General features: G+C 44.7%; 1 protein-coding gene across 2 annotated transcripts in view; it reads right to left on the reverse strand.

Annotated features, from left to right (window-relative positions):
- Positions 1 to 1,618: 1,618 nt before the first annotated feature.
- Positions 1,619 to 26,084, reverse strand: part of ESRP1 (epithelial splicing regulatory protein 1) — a 62,225-nt gene continuing 37,759 nt past the window's right edge. The window contains exons 14-15 of one of the 2 annotated variants that reach the window (XM_045008038.1): positions 4,556 to 4,664; positions 1,619 to 3,532 (exon numbers count right to left, since the gene is read on the reverse strand). In XM_045008038.1, the coding sequence (XP_044863973.1) occupies positions 4,574 to 4,664 (91 nt within the window). In that variant the 3' untranslated portion in view covers positions 1,619 to 3,532; positions 4,556 to 4,573. The remainder of the gene's footprint in view (positions 3,533 to 4,555; positions 4,665 to 26,084) is intronic. The other variant, XM_045008037.1, reaches the window with a different exon arrangement.

Here is a 26,084-nt window from a genome sequence, read left to right on the forward strand (position 1 = left end):
TTGGAAAGGAAAGCATGGAGCTCACTTCTGAACTCTTGGAGTCTCCAGAAGGTGAATAATTCTCCCCCTTTTCCTGCACAGTATGAGATTCATTTAAAAAATGAAAGCAACACTTACAGGTCACTTAAACCAAGATTCAGGTTATCTTATTTATAAATCGTTGAAAACAAGGATCAAGGAAGAAAGTGGTGTAACATTTAACTATAGCAGTACAGTAACTCCTCACTTAAAGTCATCCCGCTTAACATTGTTTTGTTATGTTGCTGATCAATTAGGAAACATACTCATTTACAGTTGTGCAATGCTCCACTCTTATGTTGTTTGGCTGCCTGCTTTTTCCACAGCTGGCAGCCTCCCTATGCGCCGTCCCCCCTCCACCCCGGTCCCCACAGTGCCTCCTGCCCGCTGGCAGACCCTGCGGATCAGCGCCTTCCCCCGCCTCCTGCCCATGGCAATCAGCTGGCTTGCAGCATTTTGGAGGCAGGAGGGAGGGGGAAGGAGCGAGGACTTGGCATGCAGGCTCCCCCTCTCTCCCCTGCCTCCCAAATGCCGCAAGCCAGCTGATTGCCCTGGGCAGGAGGGAAAGGGAAGGAGCGAGGACTCAGCGCACCTCCCCCCTCCCTTCCCTGCCTCTTGCCAGCAGCAATTAGCTGGCTTACAGCATTTTGTAGGCAGGAGCAGGGGCGGCTCTAGACATTTTGCCGCCCCAAGCACAGTGGCATGCCAGGGGGGCGCTCTGCCGGTCGCCGGTCCGGTGGACCTCCCGCAGGCGTGCCTGCGGAGGGTCTGCTGGTCCCGTGGCTCCACCGAAGCCGCGGGACCAGCGGACCCTCTGCAGGCACACCTGTGGGAGGAACACTGGAGCCACAGCACCAGCGGACCCTCCGCAGGCAAGCCGCCGAAGGCTGCCTGCCTGCCTGCCGCCCTCTCGGAGACTGGCAGAGCGCCCCCTGTGGCATGCCGCCCCAAGCATGAGCTTGGCGTGCTGGGGCCTGGAGCTGCCTCTGGGCAGGAGGGAAGGGGGAGGAGCGAGGACTTGGCGCACAGGCTCCCGTCAAGTCAGCTGATTGCCCGAGGGAGGGGGGAGGAGTGAGGACTCGGCATGCAGGTTCCCCCTCCCTCCGGAACCCGGCAATCAGCTGGCTTGCAGCAGGGACGGGGGAGGAGCCAGGACGCAGCGTGCAAAGTAAAAGGGGAGGAGGTGGGGGGGGGGAAGAGAAGAGGCGGGTCAAGGGTGAGGGCTTGGGGGAAGGAGTGGAGTGGGCGGGCTGAGGGTTGAGCCCCCTGCCCCTGGTGCTTGTAGATTAGGGGAAGCTGCCCTGGAACCTAAACCCTCCCCCATTTACATTAATTCTTATAGGGAAATTGGATTCACTTAACATCGTTTCACTTAAAATTTGCATTTTTCAGGAACATAACTACAATGTTAAGTGAGGAGTTACTGTACTAAGCATTGCTTTAATAAGTGAACAAATTAGTTTTAACTGCAAAATATTAGTAACATTTTTTATTGTTTTTATGACTGAAGGCAGAGCCACCTTCACAGATATAGAACAAATTATATTTTCAATTTCTACTTTGCATTAAGTAATTTGACCAGCTACAGTGAAAAATCCTGCCTACTTTACTCACACTATATTTGAAGTCTTAAAAGAAGTTAAAAATAAAATCAAATTAACATTTAAAAACACCACCACTGACTCCATTAGTGTAAATACTGCTGGGGGAATATTACACTGTAGCTTTTGATTCTTATATGTCTTGAATTGACTCTTCCTTACCAAATATTCCCTTTGCTCAAAACAAGTTGTCTCAGTCAGATAAGAGTATTTTTAGCTTCCCATTTCCCCCACTCCCCTCCCCTCAGAAACTTTTACATTTTGTACATATCTATTTTCTAACAAATTGAGCAAACAAGATTCCAGGAGGATAAATGTGTATCAACATCAAGCTCTACAATTATAGCCAAACAGATTTTTTCCAATGGGACAGAACAATTTGTTATCTGTTTTATCTTGTCTGGCAGTGATTTTGTAAGCCAGAAAAAATTCTATGTTGTTAATTTTCACAAGATAAGATTTGAGATGGTTACTGCTGTGCAGGTCATTTTGAAAACCAGGGCTTTGATAATATTTTGAACAGGCTGCAAGAGAGATGTCCCATCTATGCCTTCTAACAGATCTCTCTATTGCACCAAAAACCTCATTATCCAAAATATTTTTCACTTTTAGTCACATTCAAAATTGGATTTTTTTTTCCTCCTTGCTTTTTTAAAAAAAAGTTTAAAGTTCGTGGAACAAGTTAGTCTGACAGAACTAGAAGCTGAAGTAGCAGCACAGACAGAGGGAGAGTGCAGGCTTGCTATACAGTCTTGCTAATAGACCACAAGTCTGTTCCAGAAGGACATCAACCATTTAAGTGAGATTAACAATAGATCAGTTTATGTATTCAAACCTTGACCTTTGCAAGGACTGCCAGTTGTGTTGGTGATTTCTGGCCAATGGACACCTGTTCAGAGAGCATGAACATATTAATCTCTCAGTTATCGGATCATAACACCTTTCAGTTTCTACCTGTGTGATCTAGATAAGAACAGGTAACTTGGAGAGAATTTCCATCTTCCATTGTTAGTTTAAGCCAACCAGGCCTCTCAAATTGATTTTAGTACTCCTCTGAAGTTGAGTCTTGCAATGGATCATGATCATGAGAACTTCTCTTGGACAGAAAGCCATTTAACACTCGCCATGCAAAGAATCTGGTAGGTGGTAGGATGGGGACATCAGAAATGGGACTGATGCAGTTAGCTTCTGTCAGTATTCACTTAAATACACATTATACATATAATCAATATACAAGATGAAAAAAGAGTTGGAGAGAAAACATTTAACGTTTCATACTTCATGTATTTTACAAAGTTACAGTAATTTTCAGGTAATCATTTTACATTCATAACCATTTCTGCACTGTGTAAAGTAATCCTGGTTGGAATCTGTCAAAGTATACAGAGGGTTTTTTGCACAGAACAATCAAATATGTACAAGGCAAGAAAACAATGTTTTATAAAAATGTTGAATGCATAATTAAAGGTCCTAATATATATATAATTTTTTAAAATGTTAAACTGTGTGCAAAATAGATTAAAAAATTTGGGCTTATTGGATGTTTCAAACATACTTTGTATATTAACATAGTCCTGAATCTGGAAAGTTTAATCTAAACTATAATTCTATTCATGTGAAAAGCATTTTAATACTTTCTGTATAGACAAAAAAAATCAGGACTCGTGATCTCTCAACTTGTGCTCTCAGTGAAGGGCTCAGTGGTTACAGTGACAATTTGTGTATGAGAGTCTCTATGGACATTGTGTATTTAATATTTTAAAAATTAGATACTGGTCAATATGATTTCCAAGGTTCTGGTGATTTTTCTTATGAACAGCTGGCTTGACCAAATGAAGAACTAGGAATGTAATCAAACGATCTCCAATTGTCTGGCTGTAGTTGTTCACAAACATCAGAAAGCTAGGAGGAATCTGCATGAAATACACAATGAATTTGAATGTTATTTATGAACATAGGTTTTGTTCTGCTCTTATTCATTGTTTCCTTAACATGAAGTCTATCATTTCTTATAATAAAGTGATAATTATAGTAATGAACAGTGAAAACTGAATTTTTGGAAGCCTCCAGATCATGCAAAATTTAATACTTTACATACAAACACTATAGCTTTTTTACTAGAAAAAGCAGGACACATTTCACTAAAACACAAATCGTAGTTTATTCAACAAAGCACACTCCTTAGATTATCAGACTATGATATTGGGCTTTAGCAACTCAGCTAATGAATCTGTATGGGTAACCCTTAACTAGCTGAAATGTTTCATCTTGTTTAAAATGGCTGTGGTGGATTCTGCGCTAGATTCAAGGAGAAAAGTTACTGTAACTTTGCTGCTACAGCATCCGTGTAAGTGAAGATTTACATGTAGAAGTTAATTATGCCCATGGGATAGCCCGCCTTTCTGCAAATGGAAAGGGCCAATCAAAAACTGCATTTGTTGGGAATGGAACATAATCACTTCTCCCCTGATTACATATCTAGTTTTAAAAACCAAATCCCACCCAGCATCTGAGACCAGCGTTGCCAAATTCATGTTTTATGCCAAGATGCAACTTTGGGAATAAGATTCTTTACTCTAAAGAGGTTCTTTTCCTTAAGTCTTCACCCCTCACTTTCTTCTGAAGACTACTTACTCCAGCACCACTGGCAATGCACCAGTTTAGAAGAACTGGGACGTAGACTGCCTACACAGCAAGTGCCAGTTGTGGGTAAAAGTGCCTTAGATAGGCAAGTGTTGTCAGGGAACCAAGAGACCATTTTAAATCAGTAAGTGACATTACATGTTCTGTGAAGATTATAGAAACAGAGTGCAATTTTCAAAGGAGGAGAATGTATGGACAGCTAGCAAGGTGCCTATACAAATGCGGAGTTAAAGGCAGTTAACTGTAATAGTAATCAGACATCCAAGTAATATGCTAGTGTTCTTTATCCTTACCGTCTCTTCTAAGAAAGTCTAACTGCTGGGACCTTTAAATGCAAATCCATTCTTTGGGCATTGTCCTTGCCGTGCCATTTGTGTGTACAAGTCCATCCTCTGCTGCAAGCTAGAACGCAAGTTAAGATGTACACGATCAGAAGCAGGGCAAAAGTTTTCAACAGGAACAGGAAAAGGCAGCCATAAATTTTTGTTAAAGCTCAGGGCATGCTTCAGACTTCAGATTTACAAATCTAAAGTATTTGTAATGCTCTCTGTCACCATGGTAGAGTGCAAAAAACAACTCAGCAACAGCAGTGATGCTGCAGAATAAGCCTCATCTAATAACCTAAAGGACTAGTAAACAGAACGTTGTCAAACAAGGTTGGTCAGTTGGGACCTGTCTCAAATAAAAGGCTTGGACAATCTTGAGAACATCTTCAGAAAATAAAGACAGACTGTCTAGGAAAGACATTTACCTATCAACAAATGCAATACAAATGTAACAAGGGGATAGCCACCACCAGCTTAGCAGATATGTGATTCAGCAATGTACACGTGTTTGCAAGTCTCTGAAAGGAAAAGTTGAGAACTTCGCCACTAGGTGGAGCCTTACAGACTGTTCACCACCATAATTTATCGTAGCATGCATTAACAAATCTTTATATTGAGTGAAACTAAAGCCAGCACCTTCTTGTCCCACCTCCCTCCTCCAGTGAAAACTATATGTAAATTCAAAGACAAAAACCCGACAATAACGTCCTCCCTATATATTTGCTTGTGTCTCATCAAGTCAACCCCACTCATTTGCTCCACCAGTAATACTTATCAGTTTGTCCACTTTGCCAGGTTCACAAGTACCTTCACACTTTCTTCCACTACTCCTATTGCAAAGATGTCCTCCTCAAACTAATTCATAAAACCTACTAGCACCGCCATCAAAAATCTCTCCTCAAGATTCACTTTTTACCAAGATGCCTACAGTGAAGGTGCTGGCGGGGATTATCAATCATTTGTTTATATACTTAAAAAAATCCATGACTCAAAACCTACAAGTTATGCACACGAGCTTTTCTACGGAGCCATGTACTTCCCTCATTGTTATCCTTCTTCCCCCATTCCTTCAGAGTGTTTTACCTGCTTGAATCTTTTCTTAATTTAGGGAACCTGATCATCTCTTGTCTATGTAGCACTAAAAGTGAATTATTCAGCAGGAATGGCACTTAAACCATTATTAAAACAGCAGATAAGTGATATGGAATGTAGGTACAGGATCACACTATTGGAGAGGAATTTTCAGAGGTTTCACCACGCAATCTACCACTAGATTAGAAGTTAAACTCAGAGTATTAAACAGATAAGGGGACTGGAAGATGAATAGTAAGAAGTAGGTTAATCTCATGACCAAGGGATAAATGTGCTTTTTGCAAAAACTATTCATATCACAGCTTCATGTCTGGAAAGCTGGTAGCTCTTCAGCACCGCATTTGTGTGTCTTAGCACTTCTATCTTCAGATGTAGCCCATTTTCAGGTTTTCGATGTCCAGTGAAAGTGTTATTGACTGAACAGTTCAGCTGAGAAGGTATCGGAATGATTTTGTGCTAGTAATCCAGTACAAGAGCTATATAAAGATGATCAATATTTCAGTTTAAGATCACATACTACATAAGTAGTAATAGTATTACTGTTTAGATCTATCAATAAATGGGTGTTGCTTTCAAGGAGTATTATATACCATAGATGGAATAATGTTATTTAAAAAGAGAAGTTTAAAACCATGACTCCTAGTTATGCTATTTATCTGGGAGTAAAGAGGAAATCCTGCTTTCCCTCCACCAAAACATTTCGGAATCATGTGGCTTTATGCTTTCCTCTGCAGCATTTCGCATGAGCCATTAATGACACAGGATATTTCATTAGACAGATCTTTGTGTTCTGATTTGGCAATTCCTACAGTATTCTTTATGCACTACAGTAGCAGATAATATGTATGAAATTCCAGGGTACATTTATGTTCACACCATTGTAACCTAATCAGTATAAATCACCCATTGTCTCATGGAGCGAAGGGGTTTCTCCCATAAACTATTAACAACTGAATAGCTTTGTGGCACTACCTTAATTAACATTATCCCTTTAGCCAGAGTGGTCAAGAGCTACAAGAATGTATGAAATCTTTTGCTATTCTCAGGGGCGGCTCCAGGCCCCAGCACGCCAAGCGCCGAAGCCGCAGGACCAGCGGACCCTCCACAGGCAAGCCGCCGGAGGCAGCCTGCCTGGCGTGCTTGGGGCAGCAAAATCCCTAGAGCCGCCCCTGCTATTCTGAACTGTAAAACTATCTTAAATGCACAGAAGGAGTAATATAGGATTATTTATGCTATAGGATTCCGTTCACCCTTGTAGAATCTGCATACAAATAGAACACTGTCATCTCCTCCTGTCCCCTTTCAAGTTTGACAGAAAATAGCATATAGCATGATAGATTTTCTAGTTCAGCTCAGGGAGGAACCAAAACAACTTTTTTTTTTTTTGCGGCAAAAAAAGGCATGCTTTTTTACATCAAGAGCTCTATTCCTAATCCTACTGGGGACAAAGTACAGATAGTTTTTACATTGCCATAGCTAGTTAAGGTAAAACTACTTATCCTTTGTCTCCACTAGGAAGGATTTTAAAACGAGATAGCTCTCTCACTTTTTTGCGGTGAAGACACAGCCCAGGTCTTAACTAGGAAAAGTAGTAGAGGGTTTAGGTTGACCGTAGCTAACTAAGCCAGCTCTTTCTCAGGCTGTATCTAAACTACAGGTGTTACAGTGGCACTGCTACCATGCCGTAGGTCTGCCACTGTAGGGCCAGTAGCGTAGATATTTCTTACAGCAAAAGGGGTTTTTAGCATTGCTGTTGACCACCACCTACCCAAGCGGCAATAGCTACTTCAATGGAAGCATTCTTCTATCAACCTAGCTACATCTATACCAGGGGTTAGGTTGACAGCTACAACCTTACTGTGGATGAAAGGTAAGACCTTAGCTCAGGTTTAGGTCTCGTCTACACGGGAAAGTTTTACCAGTTAAAAGTTTTATACCAGTACAACTCCCTGTGTGCACACCACAATAAAAAAAAGTATAATTTTCCTGTCCAGCCACCACCTAAACATAATAGTTTTAAATGCACACCACCAGCTGTACCTAAAGTTGACCATTTCCTAGGCAAAACAGCTTCACCTTAAAGAATCTCAGCACTCTCATGCTGAAGACAAGTCAGAATGGATTCTCCCCTCTGATGTAACATTACCAGCATCCAGCAGGAACAAGCACTTGCATGTTTTATGTGGAGACAGGAAGGTTATGTAGCAACACTGCCACTCTTAACATACACATAAAACCTTCTTGCATAATATAATTTTAAGACTAGCTTTTTGCCATAAGAGAGGAGGCACCTTATGAAACTAAGCTGCAGTACAGAACGCTTCCTAAAGGCTTGCACAAAAATCTGATATATGGAAAGCTCGGAGTTTAACAGAAAGATACTTTTCAGATGAGTAATATGAGAATTGAAGAGTAGAGGATACCATCTCCACTGCAGACCCTTCCTTGTGAGAGTAGGTCTTTAGCCTTGGCTCTAATCAATAGTGTCTAAACCAGCCTTTTCCAGCAGTGTTTTGGAAACTGCAGTAGTCTACAATGATTCCCAAAACAAAATGTGATTCCTTTTTAAGAGGTAATTTCTGAAGTGTTAACATCCAAGTTTTCACATGCCCCCAAACTGGATTTTGCTATGCAGACAGCATTTACATGCCCAAATCAGGTAGATAATACCTGAAGGGTTTCCCAGCTTTCATCACGTGGACTTCCTTATACAGAAATATTTTATTGGGGACCACCTCCCTCTCCCATTGGCAACTACAGCAATTGCTTACATGGAAAGATTATTAGGAAAGTATTTATTATAATTGCAGCTATCTTTGAATGTAGTTTAACAGGTAGAAACAGGGAGCAGTCAACATCCTTTGATCAACCAGCTCTCTGCAGACCTCCAGGTAATGCTCTGTGGACAATGAGGGAAATTGCTGGTCTACCCAGTTTGGGCACATCAAGTGCCATTTGCATACACAAATCTGAATTTGGGGGAGGTATACATTTAGCTGCACAAGTTGAAGCCAGACACTTGCTAGATTTTCAGTTCCCCAACTGTATGGGCCAAACTTCCAAACCCTTTCCTACAACTCTTTCTATGGCTTGAGTTTCTCTTCCCTTAAACAAGCAACTGGTCTCAGATTGTAATCTTAAAGATTTATCTTAAAGATAATTAATTTAAAGATAGTTAACAGGAGCACTGAAGATTTTCCACCTTCAAGCTACTGATCTAGTAATCTTGAAACAAGTTAAGAATTTCCTTAACCCCAGAACTATAAGCCAGGCCCTGCATTTTGACCATCATGCCATGCTGAGGAGGGACATTAGTGTTAGCAGCTGAAAGCGAGTAGCCAAGGGTACGAGGTGAACCTGGGGGACTAAAGGGAAAACACAGTAAGACAATGCAAATTTGTCACTTACTAGTTTTCATTTATTTTGTTTTTCTAATTGATTAATCACCTTTTCTATAGCTGGGGTTCCTCTGAATCCTTAACAGAGTTACTGGGATCCTCTCTACTCTGCCAATTTGGAACTTCAGCTTTGAGACTCCATGAGGTCATTATCCTTCCTGCTAAGGAGGGCTGGATACATCTCTCTGATAAGGCCCATCAGCCTAGGCAGTGGGAAGTCATAGATAAGCAAGGTTTCAGATCTCTCCATGAGCAGCACTCCGATGCCCTCACAGCACTCCCAGGCCCTTGTTGGCTTAGGACAGTGGTTTTCAACCTTTTTTCATTTGCGGGTCCCTAAAAAATTTTGAACAGAGGTGCAAACCTCATTGGAAATCTTAGATAGTCTGCAGACTGCCAAGGGTCTGTGGACCACAGGTTGAAAACCACTGGCCTAGGAAGTAAGACTTGGAGCAGGAGCTGGACACAGATTTCCAGTACCACTATTTGTAGTATGGCAGCACTGAAAGGCTTTAACTAAGATAAGGGCCCCATTGTGCTAGGCACTAATAAAAAAGGCCTATGAAGGACTTACAATCTAACTCAACAAGACAGAACTCTATCATCCAGCTCAGCTCAATTATTAATAAACGTATAATATAGAACATTCCATCTTCAACAATACCCAAACCTCAAACTACGTACACCATTTAGGGTTACCAAGCTTCCTTGAATTTTGAACAGTCACCTCCTTGAGAGGGTTCCAAGACCTATGAGTCTACCTTTCAGAGGACTAAAGGGTTTTGAACTATCCTTTGGGCTGACACAAGGACAGACTGTTTTGTCATATCACAGCACCAATGGTAACGTGTGCACATTTGGCTTGCAGTGTCAACTTAAAGTGCAGTATCTGTAAGCACTCACTACTGAAATGCAGTTCAATGATAGGAAAAAAACATTATAACAATTTTAAGCATACAAAACTGTATCAGCAGTTTGTGGTGCATGGTAGTACACCACTTCCAGCTTAGAACACAAAGTGAATTTCATATAGGCATAATGAAATTGCTGAAGTTAGCATTTGGCTGGAACACTTGTGGTAACACTCTACATTCTTACAAAACTTGCCCTAAGATCTTTAAATTACCAGAAGGGAATAGAACTATGTATTTTTCCATTCAAACAGGAACATTTATATCAATATTTCAGAAGATGGACAGTTGACTTGATAAATAGGAAACTGTACAAACTACTACGAACAGTGATTAAGATGGTCCTGTGAAGCCTTTTTACTCCAGCTTTGCAAGCAGGCTAACACTTTCAGAATTGGGCCCTACATTAACCTCTATATTAGTTCACTGTCTAGTTTAGTGTTTTACCTGCAACACAAGATGAAAAGCCATACTAGGCCACCATTTCTTTGTGATTTGCCCTCAGAATAGACCAGAAATAATATAACAAATGGATTCTGAAAGCTATTTAGTTCTAGAGCAAGAGCTAGCAATGCTTTTGCAAACAAGCTCTTTCCAATAAATTGTACAACCATCTACCTGGACTTCAATATCTGCCATTTAATCACCGATACCTACACAAAATTATTCTCCACAACAACTGCCCCTCTTTCTATATTTTTCTGACTCTAGCTTACCAACCCATATTTTGAGATCAGACCAACTGCCCTTCTGAAACACTGAGAAGTCATTAGGAACTGATGCACCATCCAAATTTGTTACAAAAAAACATTTTCTAGTTAATGAAATGTCATGGCATATCTAATAGACACTGCACCTCCCATTATTGCTCAGTGCATAACTACTATCCCTCTGTATAAGATAAACAGAATTGGAAAACAAAAAGCGACAGGAATGGACCCAGTAGTACTTCTCTGCCGGTATTGTGGGAATGCTCTGATCTGAATAATTTTTGGAACTCTAGCAGCCTGCCATTGGGGAATGTTTAGGGAAGAGTGAATATTGCTGGGTGCCTCTCGTAAGGTACATCCAACTGTGATTGGAAAAAGTCTCATTCTTTAGAGACTAAAATATGTCAATAAGCATGTAACCTGCAGGAGGGGTTTCTAGCCCCCATTACAGCACTATCCCCTACCCCCTCCAGCTATAGGAGTTTTCTATTAACATATATCAGAAAAACAAAAACGACTGGAGATCACACATTGGAACATAGAATCTTCACTTAACTCCTCTTCACTAACAATACCTGAACTGTATTTCTATAGAAGAGCAGAAGGAAGAGCCATCTTCAAACTGAGCCTTGCAAAAACCAATGAGTACAAAATTGTAGAAACTTCTAACAAGTCTAACTTCATGAACACTATGACCAATATCAGTCACAAGTGCTTGTATGTTGCCATCACTGCTACGTAACTTTTAGTGTTATGGTGCAAGATGATGTGGAAGTTTCAGACTGTTATGGAACCACAGCACACAAAGTGACAGATGCATCATCTATTTTAAAAACCAAAACCAACCACCATCTCATGCTGAATGATGTAATTTAGACAGCAGCTGGCATCTTCCTCAAGTCATTTTTCGCCACTGAATATTCAGAAGTGAGGATTGGTTTTGATGCCCTTTAGGTGAACATAAATATGCTTTGCACTTATAGCAACTTTCAAGGATCTCAGTGAGTGTTACCAACTTTACACCTCAAAGTTAGTCCAGGATTAGCTACATTCTAGAGATTAGCAAAATTGGCAGAGATTGATTTACCCCCCAAGTCTCACAAGAAGTCACTGGCAAACCTTGGGTCTCTCCTTAAGAACAAGGGCATTCTTCCTCCATGACCAGCTATTGGAAGTACATTTGTTCTTTATCATTAATGCTTTGCTAGTGCGCACACTCTGAGATCAGGGTCTCAACATGCTGGCTGTTATATGAACGTAAGATAAGGGCTGCAAGATATTAGTTTAAGATGTTGATAATCTTCAGAAGCATTTAACTACTATAGTTCACCCTCACTATTGCAGTCCTCAGAAGGGTGAACAAATTTATGGGAAACATCATGGCTACGACACTCTTTTACATGCTCTACTTTAACAGGAAATTCTGTGATGAATTCCAGTTTCCTACACTACGAGTACCAAGAGCAAACCTGTCTTTTTCAGCTGAAGACACCAATTGTGACAATAGAAGTTTAACAAACTCATGACTTCTACCCCTGCTGACAACTTGTCAGTCTCTGAACATTGGCCTTTCGTCACCTAGCATTTGATTTAAAGGAAAACTCCAGTAACAAGCAGGCTCTTTTCCTCTCTGCTGCCAACCACTAGAGAGAGACCTCATGCTGTCCAAAACAGTGCATTAAGCATGCTCATAAATAAGTAACCACAGCTCTTGGATGCTTGTGTTAGACTTTTTTTTTTTTCAGACTAGTATAAGTTTACAAGCATCATCCAGCTTTTTTAAAGGAATTTATTTTAAACTCAGGAAACAATGTGTTATAAACAACTAGGTATACTTGCTCTTAGTTTGGTCAGTGGCACAAGAATTTACAAGGCAAGAAGCTATTCTCGCTGTGTGAGAAGTGAATTGTGTTTAAAATATAGGTCTGATTAAGATGAGTGCCTTAACAAGAACTTTGGCATTGGAAGATTAGAGCCACTGTTTAAAATGATCAGAAAACAGTATTAGAGCTCGCTGGGAGAAACGGGGGGGGGGGGGGGTGTACGTGTATAGCAAATTTAAATTTATTCATGACAGAGCCTCTACAACACGTGGTATAAAAATGTTTTGCTTTACTTTTTTTTTTTTGGAAGTGTGGTTTTCAATTGTTCTAGGCACTAGTACACTGAAAAAATTACAAATAAATTCATTGTCCATTCAGGATTAAACCAAACCAACAAGCCATCCCCTTAATCCTATTACTCGCAGTCTTTTGAGAAGAAAGAACAGACAGAGCCAGAGCCTGTTGACTTGCTGTCAGGCCAAGCTGTTGAGATATAGAAAATGTTTCCTGGAGAGTTAATTATACCCCAGATAGCTTATTTTCCCTCTTAACACTTGATTAGACACTAAGACCTTGTCTACACTACACAGTTTTGTCAACAAAACAGTGGAGGTGTACATGCAACAATGCTCCTCCCACTGATTTAACTCTCTTGCTACACTGACATAATAAAACCTCCTCAATGAGTGGCACAAAGTTAGAGTGACGCAGTCACTTTAGACACTGCACTTGCTTACGTTGCCCTAAAGCAGGGGTCTCAAACATGCGGCCCGCGGGCCGCATGCGGCCCGCGGAGCTCTTCCCTGCGGCCCGCGGAGCTCCCCAGGGGAGCTCCGCAGGGGCCCCCAAGAGAAAAGCGGAGGCTCCCGCCTCCGCCCCTCTCCTGGAGCCTCGGCGCATAGAGCGCCGAGTCTCCGTCCGAGCGCCTGAGCCCCGCCCCGATCCGAGCCGCGTGGGGAGGGGGCGGGGCTGGGAGCTCTGGGCTGAGCGCTGCGCTCGGCGTGGAGCTCCCAGCCCCGCCCCCTCACCACGCGGCTCTGAGCAGGACCGCCGGAGACGCGCTCGGGTAAGGGGGGGGGGAAAGCGGGACCCGCCGGGGCCGGGCCGGGGGAAGGGAAGCGGGACCCGCCGGGGCCGGGCTGGGGGGGGGGAAGGGAAGCGCTCAGGGCTGGGGCAGAGGATTAGGGTGCGGGGGGATGAGGGGTTCATGATGTGGGGGCGCTCAGGGCTGGGGCGGAGGATTAGGGGGTGGGGGGGAGGAGGGCTCGGGCTGGGGCTGAGGATTAGGGTGCCGGGTCCTAGTGCCTGCCCTCCGCCAGTACTGGCAAGGCAGGCTTCCCTTACCTTGAGCCTCTCCAACCCCAAACCCTCAACCCCAGCCAGAGCCCTCATCCCCCTGCACCCTAATCCTCAGCCCCAGCCCTGAGCACCCCCACATCATGAACCCCTCATCCCCCTGCACCCTAATCCTCAGCCCCAGCCAGAGCCCTCATCCCCCCACACCCATATCCTCTGCCCCAGCCCTGAGCGCCCCCACATCATGAACCCCTCATCCCCCCGCACCCTAATCCTCTGCCCCAGCCCTGAGCGCCCCCACATCATGAACCCCTCATCCACAGCCCTCACCCCACACTCCAAACCTCTTCCCTAGCCCTGAGCCCCCTCGCATCATGAACCCCTCATCCACAGCCCTCACCCCACAGCCCAACCCTCTTCCCTAGCCCTGAGCCCCCTCGCATCATGAACCCCTCATCCACAGCCCTCACCCCACAGCCCAACCCTCTTCCCTAGCCCTGAGCCCCCTCCTGCATCATGTACCCCTCATCCTCAGCCCCACAGCCCTCACCCCTGCACTCCCTCCTATCCCCAAACTCCGTCCCAAAGCCTGCACCCCCACCCCCTGCCGCAGCCTGGAGCCTGCATCGAGCACAGAGCCTGCATCCAGACCCCCTCCCCCACCCAAACTCCCTCCCAGAGCCTTAGGCAGTAAATCTAAGTGCGTGTTTTGTCCTTTGAGTGAGGTGCATTACTGAGTGTATATATTTATTAAAACTGCGCGCGCTTAGGGGAGGAGGTGGAGAAGAGACAGGGCAGGGGCGGGGCCTCATGGAAGGGGTGGATTGGGGGTGGGGCCAGGGGCAGCAAGGGGGCGTGTCAGTGATGTGGCCCTCGGGCCAATGCACTAGTCCTCATGCGGCCCTCGGGGTCATTTGAGTTTGAGACCCCTGCCCTAAAGTGACCTCCAGGAGGTGTCCCACAATACCCACCATGACCGCTCTGATAAGCTGTTTCTACTCCGCTGCCCTGAAGCCAGGTACACAGGCATGCACCCCTCCCCCTTTAAAGCCCCAGACATTTTTGAAATTCCACTTCCTTGCTCAGGGTGGACAGCTCACATCTCCCCAGCTGACCATCCTGGCTTTCGGCAGCAAACAGGCTCCCACGTGGAGTTCCCCAGAGTTGCTGAATCTGGTGATTCTGTAGGGAGAGGAGGCTGTGCAGTCGCAGCTCTGATCCAGCCATAGGAACTTTGCTCGTGGCATAGATGAGAAGGGGCATGAAAGGGACACACAGGAGTGCTGTGCTAAGATCAAGTACCAGAAGGCAATGGAGGCCAACCATATCTCAGTTGTGGTGTGGAAAACATGCCGCTTCTACAAGGAACTGCATCCCATCCTTGGTGGCAACTCCACCTCCACCACCAAGAGCTCTGTGGCTATTTCGAGGGAAACTGGTGGTAGCGACCAGTGGAGTCAACCCCGAGGATGAAGTGGTGGACGATGAGGTTGATTTGGAGGAAGATGTGGGACAAGCAATAGGCTTGTCTGGTGGTATGGAGAGCCAGGACATCTTTTTGACTCCGGAGAGATCTAGCCAGTCCCAACAGTCCAAGTCTGGTGTGCCTCAAGGAGAAGAGGGAAGCTCCCGCAAGTACTCATCTTTCTTTGAAAGAGCACAGTTACATAAGCTACAGGTGTCCTTTATTTTGTTACATGATGCACATGGGAGAAGGGATCAAAATTAACAGCACTAGATACTGTTTGCATCTGCTTTGCATTACCTTTTGCAGCTACGCAGTGGGAGTCCTGTGGAAAAGTTGGGTAATACACACCAAAATCTCCCAGGAATCTTGTGCAGAGATCTCTAAGCAGCTTTCCTGTAGATACTCTGCAATCCTCTGCTGAAGGTTCCTTGGCAGAGCTGCTTTGTTTCTTCTCCCGTTGTAGGAAACTTTGCAGCGCCAATTGGCAATTACTTCTGGAGGAACAAATGCAGCACATAGGCGAGCAGCATACAGACCTGTTCTGAAGGTGCACAAGTATACAGGAGATGCACCCTCACATCTTTGGTTACCCTCAGTATTGTGCGATTCAGCTTCCATCGCCCTTGCCTGTGGAAAATGGTGCCACTTTTCAGAATAGTGTCCGTAGGCACTTGTACGGATCCGCTTCTGAAGCCACTCTGACCCTGTCTTGTCTTGCACGCTCTTTCCCCCGCAGGCCAAACTCACCATGTTTAACGTTCTGGCTGTGCTGAATGTTTGCCAAGTGAGAAAGAGGTGTATGTAACTTTTGATTCACTACTGAGTGCACACACAATACTGACTGTATATTGTTTCTCTTGCTTCTGCCCTTGAGGGCCAGCTCCTATACACTGGCAGAGCACCTCCATCAGATAAGGAGGTGAATGAGGAGTAGGAGCAGCAAGGAGGACATGTTTTGGGAATTGCCGCAATCGTCAGATAGTGAGTGAAGACCATGGAGAGAGAAACTACAAACTGATAGCCAAGACAGAAGACAGGGTCAGGAGTGGATAATAAAGCTCATGGAGGACCAAACGGAGATGCTGATGTCCCTGACTGCGCTGCAGGCAGAACACATGCATGCTCAACCCCCAACCTGCAGTCCATAGAGAACTACATTCCATGCCCTCCTCAAACTCCACCCATATATTCCTCTCACATTCACTGCCCATCACAGTACCCTTTCACTCCTCCCCAGGGATATTTTCCATAACAGCTGGACTTGCACGCAGCTGTGAGATCCTCACTTCAACGAGTGCTGCTCATTGTCATGTCGCTGCATCCGAGGGTGCTAAAGGAGTTGGTGGATGTGATTGCAGAGCCATTAGCCGTTATCTCTGAAAATTCATGGCGATCGGGGGAGGTCCCGGATGACTGGAAAAAGACTAATGTAGTGCACATCTTTAAAAAAGGGAAGGAGGAGGATCCGGGGAACTACAGGCCAGTCAGCCTCACCTCAGTCCTTGGAAAAATCATGGAGCAGGTCCTCAAGGAATCAATTCTGAAGCACTTAGAGGAAAGTGATCAGGAACAGTCAGCACGGATTCACCAAGGGCAAGTCATGCCTGACTAATCTAATTGCCTTCTATGACGAGATAACTGGGTCTGTGGATGAGGGGAAAGAAGTGGACGTGTTATTCCTTGACTTTAGCAAAGCTTTTGATACGGTCTCCCACAGTATTCTTGCCAGCAAGTTAAAGAAGTATGGGCTGGATGAATGGACTATAAGGTAGATAGAAAGCTGGCTAGATCATCGGGCTCAACGGGTAGTGATCAATGGCTCCATGTCTAGTTGGCAACCGGTATCAAGCGGAGTGCCCCAAGGATCAGTCCTGGGGCCAGTTTTGTTCAATATCTTCATTAATGATCTAGTGGATGGTGTGGACTGCATCCTCAGCAAGTTTGCAGAGGACACTAAACTGGAGGGTAGGGATAGGATACAGAGGGACCTAGACAAATTAGAGGATTGGGCCAAAAGAAATCTGATGAGGTTCAGCAAGGACAAGTGCAGAGTCCTGCACTTAGGATGGAAGAATCCCATGCACTGCTACAGCCTAGAGACTGGCTAGGCAGTAGTTCTGCAGAAAAGGACCTAGGGGTTACAGTGGATGAGAAGCTGGATATGAGTCAACAATGTGCCCTTGTTGCCAAGAAGGCTAACGGCATTTTGAGCTGTATAAATAGGGGCATTGCCAGCAGATCGAGGGACATGATCATTCCCCTCTATTCGACATTGGTGAGGCCTCATCTGGAGAACTGTGTCCGATTTTGGGCCCACACTACAAGAAAGAAGTGGAAAAATTGGAAGGAGACCAGCGGAGGGCAACAAAAATGATTGGGGCTGGAGCACATGATTTATGAGGAGAGGCTGAGGGAACTGGGATTGTTTAGTCTGCAGAAGAGAAGAATGAGGGGGAATTTGATAGCTGCTTTCAACTATTTGAAAGGGGGTTCCAAAGAGGATGGATCTAGACTGTTCTCAGTGGTACCAGATGACAGAGTAAGGAGTAACGATATCAAGTTGCAGTGGGGGAGGTTTAGGATGGATATTAGGAAAAAGGTTTTCACTAGGAGGGTGGTGAAGCACTGGAATGGGTTACCTAGGGAGGTGGTGGAATCTCCTTCCTTAGAGGTTTTTAAGGTCAGGCTTGACAAACCCCTGGCTGGGATGATTTAGTTGGGGATTGGTCCTGCTTTGAGCAGGGGACTGGATTAGATGACCTCGAGGTCCCTTCCAACCTTAATATTCCATGATTCTATGTCCCTGTAAGAAATGTTAATCTGTGTATTGCTGTTTAATAAAAATTTAGACTCACAAAGACAGTGATTCTTTATTTGTGACCTACAGAGTGTGGTTGCAACACAAATTCAAATACTGTGGCAATCGCTACATTTGCAGAGTACAGTTAATAAGCAGGAATCATTACAAGAGTTATTGAAGGTGGCAAGCAACCAATGCTGGGCTCAATTCATTACAGAAAGACACATTCCTGGTGCTCATTGTCAAAATGATGCTTCCAAGCCTCCCTGATTTGGATAGCACCCGCTGTGCTCCTCTAATTGTCCTGATATCTGGCTGCTCAAAATCAGCTGCCAGGTGATCCACTTCAACCTTCCACCCCGGGGAAACTTTTCCCTCTTGGCTTCACAAACGTTATGCAGAACACATCAGGCCGCTATGACCAAGGCAATATTTTCCTCACTGCGGTCTAACTTGCCAAAGAGGCAGTGCCAACAATGCTTTAATCTGCCAAAAATGCACATTCTATGGTCATTCTGCACATGCTGAGTCTGTTGAAGTACTCCTTGCTGCTGTCAACGTTTCCAGTGAGAGGCTTCATGAGCCATAGGAGGAAAGGGTAGGCTGGGTCTCCCAGGATCACTTTGGGCATTTCCACATCCCCTAGTGGAATCTTCTGGTCTGGAAAGAAAGTCCCTGAATACAGCTTTCTATACAGGCTAGTGGTCCTGAAGAGGTGTGCGTCATGCACCTTCACTGACCACCCCGCATTGATGTCAGTGGAATGACTCCAGTGATCCACCAGTGCCTGAAATACCATAGAGAGGTTTCCTTTTCTGTTGATATACTTTGTCGCATGATGGTCTGGGGCCAAAACTGGGATGTGTTTGCCATCTACCGCCCCGCCGCAGTTAAGGAATCCCATTGCCGCAATGTCATCCACTATTTCATGCACATTGCCCAGAGTCACAGTCCTTTGTAGCAGGAGATGATTAATGGTCCTGCATACTTGCATCACTGCGATTCTCACAGTGGACTTCACAACTCCAAAGTGATTTGCAACTGACCAACAGCAGTCTAGAATTGCCAGCTTCCACACTGTGATCACCACTCACTTTTCCACCCTTAAAGCTGCTCTCATTTTGGTGTTCTTGTGCCACAGGGCAGGGGCAAGCTCCACACACAGTTCAAGGAAGGTGGTTTTGCACATACCAAAGTTCTGCAGCCACTGCTCATCATCCCATACCTGCATCACAATCCGATTCCACCACTCGGTGCTTGTTTCCCAAACCCACTAGTGACAGTCCACTGTGTGCAGCAATCTGCGAACGACAACATCAATCTGAATTGTTTCTTTCAATGGCACACAGCAGGGCAGGCAGTACAGATTCCTGTTCAGATTCACAGCTCATGAAATGCTGTATGATCAGCCATGTTGTGTTCATAATGCTTATCACAAGACTGGTGAGCGGTGCAGGATCCATGCTTTCAGGCAGAGAGGGCAGGTGCAAAGTGTACAGGCACAGCTGAAAAACGGCACGAAATGCAGTTGGAAGCCCTTGGAATTATGGAACAGAGAAAACTGAGTCATGGGGCCAGTGATCCTTCCCCATGATGCACTGCAATCCATCCCCAGAACTCCTAGTGGGAGAAGGTGATGATTTGCATAGTGGGATAGCTATCCATGGTGCTCAAGCACCAACTGTGGATGCATTCTGCTGACACAAGGTGTGTTGTGTGAACATGCACAAGCGATGTAATTACAGCAGTTTATGATCAATGTAACAAGTCGACTCAACTCTTACATTATTTTCTTATATATCACACACATGTATTCCTGTACATTGACAAGCTTTTTTATTATTAAAAACTATAGCACTAGTACAGGGGTCAGCAACCTTTGGCACGTAGCCCATCAGGGTATTCCGCTGACGGGCCGCGAGACATTTTGTTTACATTGACCGTCCGCAGGCACGGCCCTCTTTGGCTCCCAGTGGCTGCAGTTCGCCATTTCCAGCAAATGGAAGCTGCCGGGGGCATTCCTGCAGATGGTCAACGTAAACAAAATGTCTCGCAGCCTGCCAGCAAATTACCCTGATGGGCTGCACGCCGAAGGCTGCCGATCCCGGCACTAGTACATTGAAAGCAAGACAGTTGAAACGGTCTCCTTCAGGGGCTTGTGATAAGCACAAGAAAATCTGGAGGGGTGGGGCGGTATAGAGAGAATTGAAAAAGAAAGAAAGGAGAAAAAAAAAAGGAGTAGAGCACTATGTCAACGATGGAATCAGCCATTATAGAAATCCTTGACTTTGTCAACACAAGCTGTTGAACCTTTTGGTAGTAGCTTCAAAGAGCCTTTCCTTATTTCCATAAATGCTCACTTATTAGATTTATTGGCCAATGTTTGGTCATTAGCTACTGACTCCTTATTGCTTTTCCATGTACATGCATTTAAATATACAATTTAGTACTGAGGAGATCCTCTCCTTTCCCTTGCACTTACTTCACATTTGCTGCATTATTTTCAGTTCCAGAAAACATCATTAAAAAGAAAGGTTAAGGTTACTCAAGGACAAAAAAAAAAAAAAAAAAAAAAGGGATGGAAAAAAAAAAGTACTTCCTTATCACATCATTTACAAAACCCAAGGGAGTAAGTCTTATACTGCTCACATAAATGCCTCTTTCCATATGATAGTTTTTTATTGCAACTAAACAAGCCACATACATTTTTATTAAATAAATTAAGACTTCTCCTAAATATTAGAAGATATTTAGTTAGTGCCCTAACAGAAACTATCAAATGGAAAAAGTCAGCTGATTTATTAAGAAAGTAGAATTTTGAGATAAAGTAGTTACAGTTGATGTTCTTTGGAATAGTATCACATATTTAATTTCCTAGGAATAGTGTACAACCGTCAATTAAAGATAACTTTATGGGCTTATTTTGACTTGCTTCGGAGGCTGATCAATACATGAAATTGTTGTGTATCTACAGGCCCTGGTCTTGAGCAGCTTGCAGTAGGACTCCTGCACCTACATAGAACCCCTTGACTGCAGTGTAGGGGCTCTGCACAGGTAGACCCTTATGCCTGCATGAATTGTTTTACAGGGTCATATTTCTTGTTTTTTCCAGAAGTGTTTGTTGTGTATGTATTATGGACTCAAAGAAAGAATAGTAAGTTACGTGAGAATTAAGGTTGCATATCTTATTGAGAAGGATTATTTGTTTTATGTGGCCTGTGCAAGTTTTATGATGTGCTTAGCTATTCATTTCCTTTCTTTTACATTAAGGGTACGTCTTCACTACCGGCCGTATCGGCGGGTAGCAATTGATTTCTCGGGGATCGATATATCGCATCTCATCTAGACGCGATATATTGATCCCCGAACGCGCTCCTGTCGACTCCGGAACTCCACCAATGCGAACGGCGGTAGCGGAGTCGACATGGGGAGCCGCGGACGTCGATCCCGTGCCGTGAGGACGGTAGGTAATTCGATCTAAGGTACTTCGACTTCAGCTACGCTATTCACGTAGCTGAAGTTGAGTATCTTAGATCGATCCCACCCCCTACTGTAGACCAGCCCTAAGTGGTTGAGTTTGGTAAGTGACATGATTGGCAAGTATAGCAAACTTAACTAATTTTAAAATGGTTTAGTTTTGGAATTTCTCTTTTACATTTTTTTTTCTGCGCAGATAAATGTGAGCTGTCCATCCTGGTTCAGTAAAACTTAACCCATCTGTGCTAGGATGCCTACCTCACACAGGACTGGAAGGGGTTAAGATGGGCAGGTGGGCCAATTAACTCCACAGGCTGCACCTGGAAGAGGAACAGGGAATTGATTGGAAGCAGGCTCATCTGGAGGGTTTTTATATAAGCCAGGAGGCTGGCAACAGAAAGGGAAAACAGCAAGATAAGACAGTGCAGGCCTTGGCTGCTGACTGGAGGACCCCTGAGCTAGAACCCAGAGTAGAAGGTGTGGCCAGGTTCCTCTACCAGCCACTAGGGACATGGCAGTGGACTACCTAGAGGGATAGGGATAGCTCAGTGGTTTGAGCATTGGCCTGCTAAACCCAGGGTTGTGAGTTCAATCCTTGAGGGGGCCACTTAGGAAGCTGGGGCAAAAATTGGTCCTGCTAGTGAAGGCAGGGGGCTGGACTCAATGACCCTTCAAGGTCCCTTCCAGTTCTAGGAGATTGGTATATCTCCAGCTATTACCTTTATTACCTATTTGTTCTGGAAAGACTTTGTTACACCCCCGGAAGTGGAAACCACATAGTGACCACAGCCGGATGGCTGAGTCACAAAGAGGAGGCTGTGGTTCTTGGAGTGAGAGGGATCTGCAGGATGAGAGTACGACAGGATAGACCCTGCACTGGGGAGAGCTAATCCCCAGGACAACCAGGAGGAGGCACCACCAGCAGCAAGTGCACCCATGGCACCATCTCGTCAAAGTTATTCATTTAAAGTAACGAGCAGTGCTGCTGGGCTCTCTCAGCTCCTGCACAGCCCAACCTATACTTCAGGTCTTTGGTGATGAACACCTCTATTAGCCACCACTCTAGGATGGATGGTACCCTCAACATCTTCTAGGAAACAGCATTTATTGGGGCCTAGTTTGGAATCCTTACCCAGAGACTCCACATGGAACTCTTGAAGCACAGTTAAGCAAAGCAATGTTTCCCTCCCCACTGAAAGAGTTTCCCCGTAGATTCACAGTGTTGGGATGGTCACTACTCCCCCATATAATACCCTCTGAACACAGCACAGGGGAAAGTTCCAAATGGCCCCCATGAACTGCTTCTAGAAAGTTTCAGGGATAATGCTCGCATCAAGAATGGGGTTGCCTATGATTTATCTCAAAGAGAGACAGCTATTTGGCAACTTCTTTTTTAAATTGCTGAATAGAACTTGGATAATTTGACTCACAAGAAGCAAGGATTGTGTAAAAAGTGATGGGAAAGGACTTATGGGTTTGTGGTCCACTATTGGTATCAACATTGTTTAACCCCCTCCTGTAAGTTTCCACTAGAACATATGGTACTAGAATGCACTTCAATTATTGGTGGCTAGGGATGAAGGGAGTGCAACACAGTTTGTTTAGTACAGGCAGAAATAAAGAGCAGTTTAATGAGAACTTTCCGTTAGATTTTTTAGGGAAGTTGACTGTTTCAGCAGGATATGATGTTAAAGTTTGCCCTGGGCTTCCAGCAAACAATGGTGGATATGCACAGCATGTCCCAGAAAGGATATTTCATGCTGTAAAAGATTGCATGGATGGCTTCGGAGCACCAACAGTAGATCACCGAAAGAGGTTTAGGTTATCCATCAGATATTCCACTTACTAAGGCCACATCTACTCTATAAACTTTGGTTGATGCAAGTTATGTAGCATAAAGCTACCACAGTTCATATATTCCTCGTGCACATGCATACTTAGCTCCTTATATTGACACTGCAGGTACTCACCAGGAGTGCTTGTGTCGATGCACAGTGCAGTGCATCATGGGTAGGTATCCCAGTGTACAATCCACCACCATCCAGCACACTGTCTTTTGGGGAAGTTTCGGCAATGTCTGGTGAGGCAGAAATGAGTTGCACATGGGGGACCGGGAGCAAGGAGTCAACTTCTCAGCATGCAACTATCTATATCCTATAATTTTTGCACTTAAAAAAATTCACGTGGCCCTCCTTACTGTCCACCATCTTTGACAGAAGCACAGCGCCTGCACAGTTCTGCACTATTGTCGTAAGTGTTGCAAGCACAGAACGCACGTTCCTCCGATATTTGCAGAGTTGTCAGAAGAACTGAATCAGTGGAGAATATGACAATTTATTGAAGGACAGATTGCTGTGAGATATACTGTGAATCAATTCTAAGGTTGTTGGTAGTTTTCAGAGCAGCTGCAGATGGTGGAGTGTCGCTTCTGGGCCTGAGAAACGAGCACTGACTGGCAGGACGTCATCATAATGCAGGCTTGGGATGACAAGCTGTGGCTGCAGAACTTCTGGATGTGCAAGGCCATATTTCTGGATCTGTGTGCTGAGCTTGCCTCAGCCCTCCAGTGCAAGGGCACCAAAATGAGAGCTGCATTGACAATGGAATAGTGAGTGGCAATCGTACTGTGGAAACTTGCAGAGCTGGATTGCTACCAATCAGTGGGAAATCATTCTGGCGATGCAAAATCCACTGTGAGGCCCATTGTCACACAAGTATTCAGGACTATTAATTGCCTCCTGTGATGCAGGACTGTGACTCTGAGCAATGTGCAGAATGTAGTGGATGGATTTGTAGCAATGGGGTTCCCAAACTGCTGTAGCAATAGATGGCATGCGTATCCCTATTTTGGCACCAGGCCACCTTGCCGCAGAGTACAGAAAGGACTATTTCTATAATTATGAAGTGTTGGTGGATCGCCAGGGATGCTTCAACAACATCAGGGTTGGCTGGTCAGATGTACATGGCCGTGTGTGCAGGTGCACTCCCAGGCTAAGCAGATCCCTGTGTGGAGCAGGTCTTGGGGGGGAGGGGTGGCTAGAATCCATCTGCCCTGGATGGAGAAAAGACTCTAGGATCCTCTCTGAGGCCCCAAGAGTCAGTCCTGGGACTGGTTTTGTTCAATATCTTCATTAATGATCTGGAGGATGGTGTGGACTGCACTCTCAGCAAGTTTGCAGATGACACTAAACTGGGAGGAGTGGTACATACGCTGGAGGATAGGGATAGGGTACAGAGGCACCTAGACAAATTAGGCCAAAAGAAATCTGATGAGGTTCAACAAAGACAAGTGCAGAGTCCTGCATTTAGGATGGAAAAATCCCATGCACTGCTACAGACTAGGAACCGAATGGCTAGGAAGCAGTTTTGCAGAAAAGGACCTGGGGTTACAGTGGACGAGAAGCTGGATGTGAGTCAACAGTGTGCCCTTGTTGCCAAGAAGGCTAATGGCATTTTGGGCTGTATAAATAGGGCATTGCCAGCAGATTGAGGGACATGATCATTCCCCTCTATTCAGCATTGGTGAGGCCTCATCTGGAGTAGTGTGTCCAGTTTTGTGCCCCACACTACAAGAAGGAAGTGGAAAAATTGTAAAGAGTCCAGCGGAGGGCAACAAAAATGATTAGGGGGCTGGAGCACATGATTTATGAGGAGAGGCTGAGGGAACTGGGATTGTTTAATCTGCAGAAGAGAAGAATGAGGGGGGATTTGATAGCTGCTTTCAACTACCTGAAAGGGGGTTCCAAAGAGGATGAATCTAGACTGTTCTCAGTGGTACCAAGTGACAGAACAAGGAGTAATGGTCTCAAGGTGCAGTGGGGGAGGTTTAGGTTGGATATTAGGAAAAAGGTTTTCACTAGGAGGGTGGTGAAGCACTGGAATGGGTTACATGTGGGAGGTGGTGGAATCTCCTTCTTTAGAGGTTTTTAAGGTCAGGCTTGACAAACCCCTGGCTGGGATGATTTAGTTGGGGATTGGCCCTGCTTTGAGCAGGGGGTTGGACTAGACCTCCTGAGGTCTCTTCCAACCCTGATATTCTATGATTCTAAGGTGCATGATACAGATGCTCCCTGACTTACACAAGCATTCTGTTCTGGAACGCCTTGCGTAAGTCGAATTTTGCGTAAGTCGGGAACGTATACAATTACGCAAAAAAAAAAGCTTACAGAACTTTTTCTGTAAGTGCGAATTTGAATAAATTGGGTTTGCGTAACCCTGGGGAGAGTCTGTACTTGAATCTTTAAGAACAAAGGACTGTTCAGAAAGCTACAAGGAGGGATTTTCCCACCTGGTGGATAACCATTGCCAGTCAAAATACTCATAGTAATCCTGGGGGACACCCAATGTAGCTGTTGTTACCCTGGCTCATGAAGCTGTACACCAGCCAGCTTGACAGCACCAAGGAAAGGTTCAACCACTGGCTTAGCAGGTGCAGAATGACAGCTGAATGAGCTTTTGGTAGATTAAACAATGCCAGTGTCACTTCATTCACAAGACTGGACCTGAATTAAAAAAAAAAAA

This window comes from Mauremys mutica, chromosome 2 (assembly GCF_020497125.1).
Source record: "Mauremys mutica isolate MM-2020 ecotype Southern chromosome 2, ASM2049712v1, whole genome shotgun sequence".
NCBI lineage: Eukaryota > Metazoa > Chordata > Testudines > Geoemydidae > Mauremys > Mauremys mutica.